The sequence below is a fragment of the Fusarium oxysporum genome, chromosome 2 (genome assembly GCF_000149955.1).
Source record: "Fusarium oxysporum f. sp. lycopersici 4287 chromosome 2, whole genome shotgun sequence".
Classification (NCBI taxonomy): Eukaryota; Fungi; Ascomycota; class Sordariomycetes; order Hypocreales; family Nectriaceae; genus Fusarium; species Fusarium oxysporum.
The window spans coordinates 5388526-5401168 of NC_030987.1; the positions used below are offsets into that span (position 1 = coordinate 5388526).

Genomic DNA, 12643 nt, shown 5'->3' on the forward strand with positions numbered 1-12643 from the left:
AAAGTATTATATCTCTTAATAGTAGATTTAATATATATTAGGCTTAATTAATATAAAGAAGTTTTATTAATAGCTAGTAAGCTAGAATTTATAAAAGTATAAATAAATATAATTTATATATTAAAGGTAATAACTATATAATTATAGTTATAATTATAATTTTTATAGTAAGATTAAAATTAAGGTTATAATCCTATATAGGTAATTATAATTAAGAGTATAATTATATTAAAGGTCTTTAGTAATAGGTTAAAGAATATAAGGTATATATAATATAACTGCAGGGTTTATTCAGCCGAAGGCTGACTCTACATTAATTCATAAGTTTTCCCGAGTAATGAGGGTTTGGTGCAGACAGGGATAAATAAGTTTCTCGGAATCTGATTGGTCCAGATTTTGTATGGCCAGCCGCGAAAGAACGCGCAACTGGCTGATGGCACCAAAAGAGTGGGGCCAATCGGTGCTGGCCCCTGAAAGGCTCACGCGGAGTGCCGGCAGCTTGCGTCCATTTGGAATTGTTTGTTTACTCAGTACTGTGCCAGTACCACGCGTTCAATTCATCTCCCCAATTCGACAGGTCTCGATATGGCCTCGTTGATTGAGTAATGGATATCGGTCTCAACCCCGAAGAGCTCTCTACTGATTTACTCTTCGTTGTTTGTGCTCGTTGTGGGGAGGAGAGACCGGAGAGTGCCTTCAGAGCAAAGAGGCAGTCTGCTGGGCAAACTAAGCAATGCATAGACTGCCGTAACCAGCGCGTTTCTCATGTAAGTTCTGCCTTCCTCGTCTATAAGTCTCTTAACCCTCATCAAATGAAGCATTCTAGATCCAAAGTCGTGCTCCAGACGCTGCGGAACATTGCACTTCGTCCATCCTCACCTGGCAGACCTGCCACGAAGAGAACCGAAGGAGATGCTGGCCTATCGCCTCCCAACGAGAGATCCGGAACCCAGCCTACATCGCCAGAGAAGCTACGGCAACTTCATACAGCTAGGAGTTTATTCGGAGAGTCAATTAGCCAGCCGCACGTAGTGCTAGGGACGCCAATTCCACCAACCCAACAAAGCTCGCGGCTCTTCCGGGCTCTAGCTCCGTCACCGCCTGTGCAGCCAACGACCCATCCACTCGTCTCACATTCTGATCCATCTACTCTTCGAAGCAGCACACCTGGTGTGGATTACCCTTACTTGGCCACCAGGTTCCACAAGGGGGGGAAGGACTCGCAAGATGATTCCTTGAAGGCTGGGGCGAGGGCCAAGCTGGCTGTTATCCAGCGCGACCATCGTTCACGACGCCGTGCAGGGGAGACTGTGTCACTGACTCCCACAATATCTCAACTTGGCTTCTTGGAAGATTTTGAGGGTCCTGGAGAAGGTATCCTTGTTCTGTGGCCCCAGTAGTTTGTTCAGGCTAACCACGGAACGTAGATGGGAGTCAAGATCAACTACGACCGAGTGGGTTTCTAGATGGGGATGGGATAATCAAGGAAGGGGATGACAGGGGACAGTTCTCTGAATCTGATATTGACGCCGATGACTATTTCAACTTGCTGCTTTCACCTGATCGACCACGGAGGTACCTCAAACAATTAGGGGTAGAGTCTGATTCCGATCTAGGGGACGAAGACGAGAACGACGATAATGATTGCGTGGATGGAAGCCCTCTTCGCCATCGCTTGCGGCAGCCTTCCGCACAGCTAAGGCGTGGTCGCCGTGGTCCTGCCCCTGGTACAGGAGGGCGGCCAAGAAAATCTCGAAGGCAAACTCGATCGTCGATGCCGCCACGGCGTATTCGGAGTCCAGTGATAATTCCACCTGAAGAATCGGCGGTCTTTCATGCGCAAGATCCGGTGTGGAATGGCGACCTTGAGGCTTGCGCCTTGACTGGTCGCGATAAGGCAATCCTCCGCGAGTTCTGGACAAAGCTGGACAATGACCAAATGCAGTTTTGCGGTCGATGCCGGGAGTGTTGGTTCCAGATGAAGATCGATTGCGATGGCATTTGTGCGCGTTGTTATCGAAAAGATGAGAAACGCCACCCCGACGAGCCGTACTTCTTCTCTGCGGATAATCAGCTCGACTTTGGCCCTGTACCGGCCCGGTTGCCCCAGCTTACGCCTACCGAAGAGTCTTTGATTGCTCGTGTTCACGTCCACGTGAACATTATGCTTGTGCGAGGGCAGCAGTACAAGTATCGGGGGCACGTAGTTCACTTTCTCCGTGAGGTTGGCTTAGTGTACAACCAGCTCCCGCTTCTGCCGCAGGAGTTGAACATTGTATTACTACGTCCTGCCAATACGTCGTCCCACGCAATTCTTAGTCGGCAATTCACCCGCCAGTTCCGTGTCCGCCGCCAGCCGGTTGTCATATGGCTAGACTACCTCCGGCGCCATCATCCTGGGTATCGATGCGTCGTCATCGACGAAGAGAGGCTAAATCAATTGCCCCAAGATGGCAATGTCCTGGATGCCATCCCCCAGAGTCAGGTGGAGGCTGCGGATGTTGGACCCGAGGAAGATCAGGAGGCAGAGCCTGACCTGGAGGACGAGGCTGCAGTGCCAGACATGTTGGCAAAGGACACGGAGCTCGATGCTCTGCGGTCTATTCTCGCCGGAGAGTCGGAAGCTGATTCAGAGCTTTCCACAAGCTTCCAGGCGCAGGCGCAACACGAGCTGCAGCTCCCGAATATACGACACACACCCATTAATGAGTTCAATCGCTCTCATGCCCTACTCTCCTTGGCGTTTCCCTGCCTCTTTCCTGACGGTAGAGCCGACTTTGTTGAACCTCGATTGCGCTCCATTGATTACAAGGATTACGTCGAGCACGCGATGCGCTGGCACGACGGGCGTTTTGCACGCCACCCGACCTTCCGCTTCGTCGCCTTCAACACGCTAATGCGGTCACAAGCACGTTCGCGGTCCAGATTCTTCGTGAAGCAACATGATGGGAGACAGCAGCCGCTGACGCGAGAGCAACTTATTCAGGCGCTGGAACACAGCGAGGACCCCGAGGCGCAGGCGCTGATCAACTCGATCACAAGGCATGCGGTGTCTATTCGCGGTACGCGTCCATTCTGGAACAAAAAGAGGCAGGACCTCGAGGCCTATGCCTATAACCTTGGTTGTCCTGGTGCATTCATCACGTTTAGCCCGGCAGATTTACACTGGCGGAGTCTCTACCAGCACATGCCCCAGTATGACGACTGGCTAGCCGCCACCGAGCCGGAGAGGATGGCTCTATCGCGCCGCCTATTGCGGCAGAACCCTCACATTGCTGCTTTCCACTTCTACCGCCGATACACCCTCTTTCGGGATATCGTGCTAAGTAAGAAGTTCAGCATCACAGATTACTGGGATCGGTACGAATGGCAAGGCCGTGGTAGCCCACACAACCACGGCCTGTACTGGATGGATAATTGTCCAGGGGCCGACATGGAGGACGAAGCGGCTCGTGATGTATTTGCACGCACATGGGGATTCCACGTCACTGCCATTAACCCTGAGCCGAGTAGGACTATGCCTCAGGGTGAGGGTAATCCCCTGAGCGTGGATCCCCTGAGCGTGGATCCCCTGAGCATAGAGATGACATTCCTGCGGCTCTCACAAATCGTCAACCGCTGCCAGCGCCACAAGTGCAATACCACGTACTGCTTGCGCGTGAGGAAGAGAACCGGTGATCTGGCGAGGGACATGGAAGGTGCCGCTGCGGATATCGAGGCGGCAAACGTTGCCAATCCAGAGAGGGAGTGTCGTTTTGACTTCCCTCGTGCCTTGCGGGAGCTGGCCGCAGTGATCAGGAAGGAAGGCAGGTCGTACTATGTCTTTGAGGCGGCCCGGAATGACAGCCTCATGAATAACTTCAATCCTGCGATTATCCTAGGCTGGCTAGCCAATATCGACATATCTCCTTGCACCAGCTTACAGGCGGTTATTACGTACGCTGCGAAGTATTGCAGTAAATCTGAGAAGAAGACCGAGTCTTTCGCCAGGCTTGCAGACCAGGTCTTGCCTCACACATCGCACGTTCAGCCCCTGTTGTCCTTCTCCTCTCGCCTGATGAACAAGCTGATTGCCGAGAGAGATTACTCGGCGCAGGAGATTTCCCATCTGCTGCTTAACATTCCGCTGCAAGAAGGCACCCGTATGGTTGTCACCGTGGACTGCCGTCCGTTGGAGCGACAGGCACGTTCGTATCGTGTGGACGGAGATGTCAACGAGGCCATCGGCAGCTACAGGAAATATCTAGAGAGAAAGGACCAGCATGAGGATATAACCTATCTCGAATACCTGCAATCGTACAATCTCAACACGTGGAGGAGACTCGCTGCTCACGCGAAGAAGAGAGTCCTGTCTTACTTCCCTCGATACAAGTCTATGGAGGCCTCTTCCCAGTTTAACGACTTCTGCCGTGTTAAATTGATGATGGTTCATCCACATCGCTCTCCAGAAGAGTTGCTCGTTGTGGGCGGGCAGCGGTTCGATTCCTTCACGGCTGCGTACATGCACTGCAGACAGCACCATGATACCCATGCGGACGATCATTATGGGGAACCAGATACAGATGAATTGACGGCAGAGGAGGATGAATTTGAGCTTGAGATCCATGAGGAGCCCATCGCGGAGGAGGACTGGCATGAACTCGCCCGCATGCTACCTGACCGCCCACTGGAGGAAGAGGACATCGACATCCTCGGCCGCCGAGACATTGACATCAATTACGATTGGACCCCTCGTGTTGGGCGGTATGCCGATGATGGCATTCTCAACAGCGACTACTGGAAGCAACGCAAAGCGGAAAACACCCTTGACCTTGATGTGGATGATCAGCCCTTGGAGGCTCGCGATTCCCTAAATCCAGAGCAGCGCATAGTATACGATACGGTGATGGGCCACTTCCTGACCCAGGATCCCTCTCAGTTGCTACTCCATGTGGATGGCGGAGGCGGCACTGGCAAGTCATACCTCATTAACCTGCTCTCCGCGCACCTCCAATCCGCGACAGGGGGGAGGGGGACACCTGTTTGGCGTGCTGCGCCAACGGGCGTCGCAGGAAACCAGATATCGGGCACTACCTTGCACTCCCTGTTACACCTCCCAATCAATAAGGACTTCAAGCCTCTATCTCCCGTTGATAAGACCCAGCTCCAGAAGAAGCTGAAGGATATCAAGTACCTCATCATCGATGAGAAGAGCATGCTAGGACTGCGTCAGCTATCGTGGATCGATGACCGTCTCCGCGAGGCGTTCCCGAACAGGAATGAGGAGTTCTTTGGCGGCCTGAACATCCTCTTGGTTGGTGACTTCTTCCAGCTTCCCCCTGTGCTACAGAAGCCGCTTTGTTACGACAAAGAGGTGCAGGGAGTAGAGATCAAGGGCAGGAACGCATATAGGCGCTTCGATAAATCAGTATTCTTGAAGGTTGTTCAGAGGCAGCGCGGCGACGACCAGGAGGCGTTTCGCACAGCTCTCGGGGAACTGCGGCTGCTCCAACTATCTATGGAGTCTTGGAAGCTCCTGTCCACCCGCGTGCAGGCAAAACTAGACGATCGAGAGGTCGCGAGGTTTTCCAGCGCCCTGCGAGTATACGCTACCAAAGATAGGGTGAACGAGTATAACCACTATCACCTCGACCGCCTCGGCCGGCCAGTCGTCCAGGTCAAAGCTAAGAACGTCGGCCCTGGTGCGGCTGCTGCCCCTGATGACAAGGCGGGCAACCTTGCGAAGCAGATCCCTATATGCATTGGCGCTCGTCTGATGCTGACGTCTAACCTTTGGCAGCCCGTTGGCCTCTGCAACGGCGCTCGCGGTACGGTTTACGACATCGGCTGGGCACCCGGGGCTGACCCCATCCAAGATCCTCCTTGTGTTATCATGATGGAGTTTGACAAGTACAACGGACCGGTGTTCCTGACCACCCCCCGATGGCAAAAAGATTGTCCCAATTCTCCCAGTTGAGAGAGACTTTCTCATCGGAGCCACTCTCTGCGCTCGCACGCAGTTTCCCCTGATCGTATGCTACGCTATTACCGTGCACAAGTCACAAAGCATCACAGAAGATATGATCGTGACGGATCTCTCCTGCCGGGACTTTCAGACCGGTTTAAGCTACGTGGCTGTCTCTCGTGTAAAAACGCTTGAGGGTTTGATGTTAGATGCGCCATTTGATCGTAATCACCTGGTCTACGGGTCTCCCCCGGATGGCATGAAGATGAAGATGAGGGATCAGGAGCTTAGGAAACGACAGGTTCTTACACGGAGTCCTTACATGATATATAATACCAAGAATGGCCATGGCACTGGATCAGTACGTAGTAGTAGTAATAGCTTCCCGGCCCGCGGACACACGGCCTTCGGCTGAGGCTACCCCATGCGCCCCATCGCCGCTCCAATGTGCATGGGGTGGCGTAGTATTTTACAGAATGCGCAATCACTTATCAAGCCATACGTTGAGCCCATGATCTCAGTCCTTCTCCCGAAGGCGAAGGACAACAACCCTTCGGTTGCCGCCACGATTCTCAAGGCCATTGGCGAGCTTGCTACCGTGGGTGGCGAGGATATGATGCCTTACAAGGACAAATTGATGCCAGTCGTTCTTGATGCGTTACAGGACCAAAGCTCCAACGTAAAAAGAGAGGCTGCTCTGCATGCTTTAGGACAACTCGCAAGTAATTCAGGATACGTTATCCAACCATACATCGAATATCCTCAACTGCTCGAAATTTTACAGAGTATCATCAGAACCGAAGGACAACGCGTGCCCTTGCGACAGGAGACCATCAAGCTGATAGGTATCCTGGGTGCACTCGACCCTTACAAACACCAGGTAAATCTTTCGAAATGGCGCAAATTGCTCCAGCTATTAACACCAACTCAGGCCGAAGAACGAACTCCCGATTCCCGACGAGGCGAGGCCAACCAATTGACCGACATTTCTCTCATGATGACCGGACTGACACCCTCTAACAAAGAGTACTTCCCGACTGTTGTGATTAATGCTCTTCTCCAGATCTTGAAGGGCTTTTCATTGGTTCAGCACCACGCGGCTGTGATTGAAGCTATTATGAACATCTTCCGCACCCTGGGCTTGGAGTGTGTTTCGTTCCTTGATAGAATCATACCGGCATTCCTCCAGGTGATACGATCGGCCACTTCCACGAGACTCGAGTCTTACTTCAACCAACTGGCCACTCTCGTCAGCATCGTGCGGCAACATATAAGAAATTATCTTCCATTAATTGTCGAGATTTTGCAGGAGTACTGGCACACCTCGCCATCACTACAGACCACCATCTTGTCGCTTGTAGAGGCCATTTCGAGGTCGCTTGAGGGTGAATTCAAAATTTACCTCGCTGGTTTGCTACCCTTGATGCTTGGTGTCCTCGACAAGGATACTTCTGCCAAGCGAACACCGTCGGAGAGGGTGATGCACGCTTTTTTGGTGTTTGGTGCCAGTGCCGAGGAGTACATGCATCTCATCATCCCCGTCATTGTCAGGACGTTCGAGAAGCATGGCCAACCTACATTCGTCAGGAAGCAGGCTATCGATACAATCGGTAAGATTTCTCGCCAGGTGAATCTTAATGACTTCGCTGCGAAAATCATTCACCCTCTTACACGTGCTTTGGACATGGGCGAACCTCTACTCCGTACTGCTGCTCTAGATTCGCTCTGTGCGCTCATCCAAAAGCTGGGCAAAGACTATCTACACTTTATGGGGGCTGTGAACAAGGTCATCAATCAGCACCAGATTCAGCACTCCAACTACGAGCTGCTTGTGAGCAAGCTTCAGAAGGGGGAGGTTCTGCCACAAGATTTGAGCTCTGGTGCTGGCTTTGCCGATGGCGCAGACGAGCCTCCTTTTGCGGATCAAGGCACGAAGAAGTTGGAGATGAATGCTATCCATTTGAAGGCTGCCTGGGATACCAAAGGCAAATCTACAAAGGAGGATTGGCAAGAGTGGCTACGACGGTTCAGTATAACACTGCTTACCGAATCACCGAACCACGCACTTCGAGCTTGCGCCAGCCTCGCCAGTGTGTATTTACCTCTCGCTCGTGAGCTCTTCAACTCAGCGTTCGTGTCTTGCTGGAGCGAGCTTTATGAACAATTCCAGGACGAGCTCATCCAGAACATTGAGAGCGCTATAAAATCCGAGAGCGTCCCGCCCGATCTGCTTGGTCTCCTACTTAACCTCGCCGAGTTTATGGAGCATAATGACAAGGCTTTGCCGATCGATATTCGAGTTCTCGGTAAGGAGGCAGCTTGCTGTCACGCGTATGCAAAGGCCTTGCACTACAAGGAACTCGAGTTCCTGCAAGACCAGAGCAGCGGTGCAGTCGAAGCCCTGATCGTTATCAACAATCAGCTACAACAGTCCGATGCTGCCATTGGTATTCTCCGCAAAGCTCAGTTATATAAGGAAGGCATCCAGCTGCGAGAAACCTGGTTTGAGAAGCTGGAGCGTTGGGAAGAGGCACTTGCGTTTTATAATAAGCGTGAGGAGGAGGTGCCTAAGGATCAAGCTATACCCGTTGATATTGTCATGGGTAAGATGCGATGTTTGCATGCTTTGGGAGAGTGGGAGGCTTTGGCTTCTTTGACCGGTAGTACTTGGGCCAACTCTACGCCTGAGGTTCAGAGAATGATTGCACCGCTTGCGACAGCCGCTGCGTGGGGTCTGAACAAGTGGGATTCCATGGACAACTATCTCTCATCGCTCAAGAGATACTCACCTAATCGATCATTCTTTGGTGCGATTTTGGCACTCCATCGCAACCAGTTCCGCGAGGCGATTGCCTGTGTTCAGCAAGCTCGCGAAGGCCTAGATACCGAGTTAAGTGCATTGGTTAGTGAGTCATACAACCGGGCATACCAGGTCGTCGTTCGGGTGCAAATGCTTGCTGAGCTTGAAGAGCTCATCGTCTACAAGCAATGTGACGAGAAGAAGCAGGCCATCATGAGACGCACCTGGGAGACACGACTGAAAGGTTGTCAGAGGAACGTCGAGGTTTGGCAGCGAATGCTCAGGTTACGTGCCATTGTGATCGCGCCGACCGAGAATATGCATATGTGGATCAAGTTTGCAAACCTTTGCCGCAAGTCTGGACGAATGGGACTGGCTGAGAAGTCACTAAAGCAACTTATTGGAACTGACGCTCCTTTGGTATCCACGATTCCCTACTGGAGTGAACAGCGACAGCCAGGACCTGGTCCAAGGAACGCACCAGCTGCACAGGTCATCTACGCTGTGCTCAAGTACCAGTGGGAACTCGGGCAGCAGTTGCCTGCTAACAAGAAGGCCAACATTCCCGAGAAGACACTGTATTGTCTGCGCAAGTTCACTAATGATGCTGCTCATCGTTTGGAGGTTGCTAAGACTCACCTGAATGCACAAGCTGGTAGTGAGGTCAACATCACTGGCGACTATGGGTTCCAGAACCAGATGGACCCTACTCTCATGAGCCCACAGACTCAGCGAGCACTGTATGATCAGACGGTCCTGTTGGCCAAATGCTACTTGCGACAGGGAGAATGGCTAATTGCGCTCGACAAGGATGATTGGCAATATACTCAGGTTCAGGATATTCTCACATCGTATTCTCAGGCGACTAAGTATAATCCTCGCTGGTATAAAGCCTGGCACGCTTGGGCGTTGGCCAACTTTGAGATCGTTCAGACTCTCACAACTGGAAACGAAGGACACTTGCCAAGGACGGATCACAACATGGTGATTGACCACGTTGTTCCGGCTGTCAAGGGCTTCTTCAAATCTATCGCACTCTCACAGGGAAGTTCGCTGCAGGATACTCTCCGACTGCTCACACTCTGGTTTACGCATGGTGGAAGCGCAGATGTCAACACAGCTGTTACAGAAGGCTTTGCTAATGTCAGCGTCGACACCTGGCTCGAAGTGATTCCTCAACTGATCGCACGAATCAACCAGCCTAACAAGCGAGTTCAGCAGTCAGTGCATAACCTTCTTGCCGATGTTGGACGAGCTCATCCGCAGGCTTTGGTTTATCCCCTCACTGTCGCAATGAAATCTTGGCAGAACACACGCCGATCCCGCTCTGCAGCTCAAATTATGGATAGTATGCGGCAGCATAGCGCAAACCTGGTCGCCCAAGCTGACACGGTCAGTCATGAACTGATTCGTGTAGCTGTCTTGTGGCATGAACTCTGGCATGAGGGACTGGAAGAGGCTTCGCGTTTGTACTTTGGTGATCACAATATTGAGGGTATGTTTGCAACACTCGAGCCTTTGCATGAGCTTCTTGAGCGCGGTCCTGAGACTCTTCGTGAGATCTCTTTCGCACAAGCGTTCGGCCGAGGCCTCAAGGAGGCGCAAGATTGGTGTCGACAGTACGAGACAAGTCAAGACATCAACGATCTGAACCAGGCGTGGGATCTGTATTATCAGGTATTCCGCAGAATAAGTAGGCAGCTACCTCAGGTTACCACCCTGGAGTTGATATACTGCTCGCCTAAGCTCCTCAACGCCAAGAACTTGAACCTGGCAGTTCCCGGAACATACAAGAGCGGACAGCCTATCATAAGGATAATGTCCTTCGATACGACGTCTAGTGTTATCAACTCTAAGCAGCGCCCACGAAAGCTCAACATCAACGGTAGTGACGGAAAGTTGTACGCTTTTTTGCTAAAGGGCCATGAGGATATTCGCCAGGACGAACGAGTTATGCAGCTGTTCGGCCTATGCAATACCCTTCTGGCTTACGACTCTGAATGCTTCAAGCGCCATCTTAACATTCAGCGCTACCCTGCCATCCCTCTGTCGCAGAATAGCGGTCTGCTCGGGTGGTTTCCCAACAGCGACACTCTTCACGTTCTTATTAGGGAGTATCGTGAGAGCCGCAAGATTCTGCTTAATATTGAACATCGCATCATGCTTCAGATGGCGCCTGACTACGATAACCTGACCTTGATGCAGAAAGTCGAGGTGTTTGGTTATGCACTGGATAACACCACCGGACAAGACTTGTACCGTGTTCTCTGGCTCAAGTCAAAGTCTTCTGAGGCTTGGCTTGAAAGACGAACGAACTACACTCGCTCTCTGGGTGTCATGTCCATGGTGGGATATATTCTGGGTCTAGGTGATCGTCATCCTTCCAACTTGAAGCTTGATCGTGTCACTGGAAAGATCCTTCATGTCGATTTCGGTGATTGTTTCGAGGTGGCGATGAAGAGAGAAAAGTACCCCGAGAGGGTTCCTTTCCGTCTTACTCGCATGTTGACCTACGCTATGGGGGTCAGCAATATTGAGGGTAGCTTCAGAATTACATGCGAGAACGTAATGAGAGTTCTACGCGACAACAAAGAAAGCGTCATGGCTGTTCTCGAAGCAGTAAGTTTTCTCTCTATCTCCAAGCTGAAGATTCCATTCTAACAGTCACAGTTCATTCATGATCCCCTCCTTACATGGCGCTTAACGAATGCCGCATCCCCAACAGGCCCCAACTTCCGCTCCGACAGAGACGCAGCAATGCCTGTCCCCGGCGGTGTCCGCGCCCGCCGTGCCTCCATTCTCGACAGCGACGTAGCACCCTCCGAACTCCTCAATGCCCCCGAAGCATCAATCCAGATATGCGCACGCGCTCGCACAAACAGTTCAGCAGGCGAAGCCATGACAAACGGCGGCGCACCCGAAGTAGAAAGTCAGAACGCGCGAGCTGTGTAGGCGCTGGATCGTGTGCAGCAGAAGCTCACGGGTCGTGATTTTAAGAATAACGAGGAGCTGGATGTCACCGCGCAGGTTAACAAGTTGATCATGGAGGCTACTAAGCTGGAGAATCTGTGTCAGCACTATATAGGATGGTGCAGCTTCTGGTAGATTCGCATAAGAAAGATGTTGCTAGCCGGGGCCTTTTTATGTATGTATTTGCTTCAAGTTTGCGGGAGTTGGGGGTGGGAAATGCGATATCAGGAAGTTTTTCGTTGTATGTTTGTCCATGTAATGTACAAGTACAAAGCCTAGATGAATCTTATTGTATTCTATCTCAATCAACATTGTTCCAATTCAACATTCTTTCCTCCGCTGTTTATAGCTCATCTCGATGTCTAGGCTTCTCGGGCTGACTTCCAACATCCCATCTCGAAAAGTCACAGGCAGCAGGCGTGCCAATTTCCATCCTTTAAACACACTTCTCACTCTCACTAACCCTACTCTTCTATTCCTAATTGTCGCATACCCCTGTCTACTTCTCAGGTGCTTAACTATCTCCGGTTTATTCCCATTTACTCCATAGCGACTAATTTGTCCTATTTCGATTGATAATCGGCGCGTTATATATGCGAGTAAACGTATACTTTAGCTTTTATAGCTTATCTACCCTAGGTATTATTTACAGATAATTCTACTATACTAATTACCCCTAGTATTAGGTCCTAATACATGAAATCATAGCCCCTGCGTTTATGCTTTATTAGGTTATTATTTAAGCTAGAGTAACCCTTAATATGGTAAGACTAATACTTCTAACTTTGCCTTAGGGGGACAAATAGGATAATAAGATAATAATAATATATTATACCCTATTGCTTTTTATTCTTATAAGATACACAGAGTAGAACTTAACTATCCTATCTATAACAAAGAATTCCTAGCTATTATTAACTATTTAAAGA

At 50.8% G+C, this 12643-nt stretch overlaps 2 protein-coding genes across 2 annotated transcripts in view; both read left to right on the forward strand.

Moving 5' to 3' along the window:
- Window positions 1–153, forward strand: part of FOXG_15944 (FKBP12-rapamycin complex-associated protein) — a gene marked incomplete at its 3' end in the record, with an annotated part of 2011 nt that extends 1858 nt beyond the window's left edge. The window contains exon 3 of the mRNA XM_018396041.1: window positions 148–153. Coding sequence (XP_018256586.1) covers window positions 148–153 — 6 coding nt within the window. The remainder of the gene's footprint in view (window positions 1–147) is intronic.
- Window positions 154–6059: 5906 nt separating this feature from the next.
- On the forward strand, window positions 6060–11820 carry FOXG_15946 (FKBP12-rapamycin complex-associated protein; the record flags this gene model as incomplete). The annotated part of the gene is made up of 4 exons (XM_018396042.1): window positions 6060–6305; window positions 6420–6824; window positions 6876–11363; window positions 11415–11820. The coding sequence occupies 4 exons, from the start codon at window positions 6060–6062 to the stop codon at window positions 11694–11696; spliced, it is 5421 nt and encodes a 1806-aa protein (XP_018256587.1). The 3' UTR covers window positions 11697–11820.
- Between the last annotated feature and the right edge of the window lie 823 nt (window positions 11821–12643).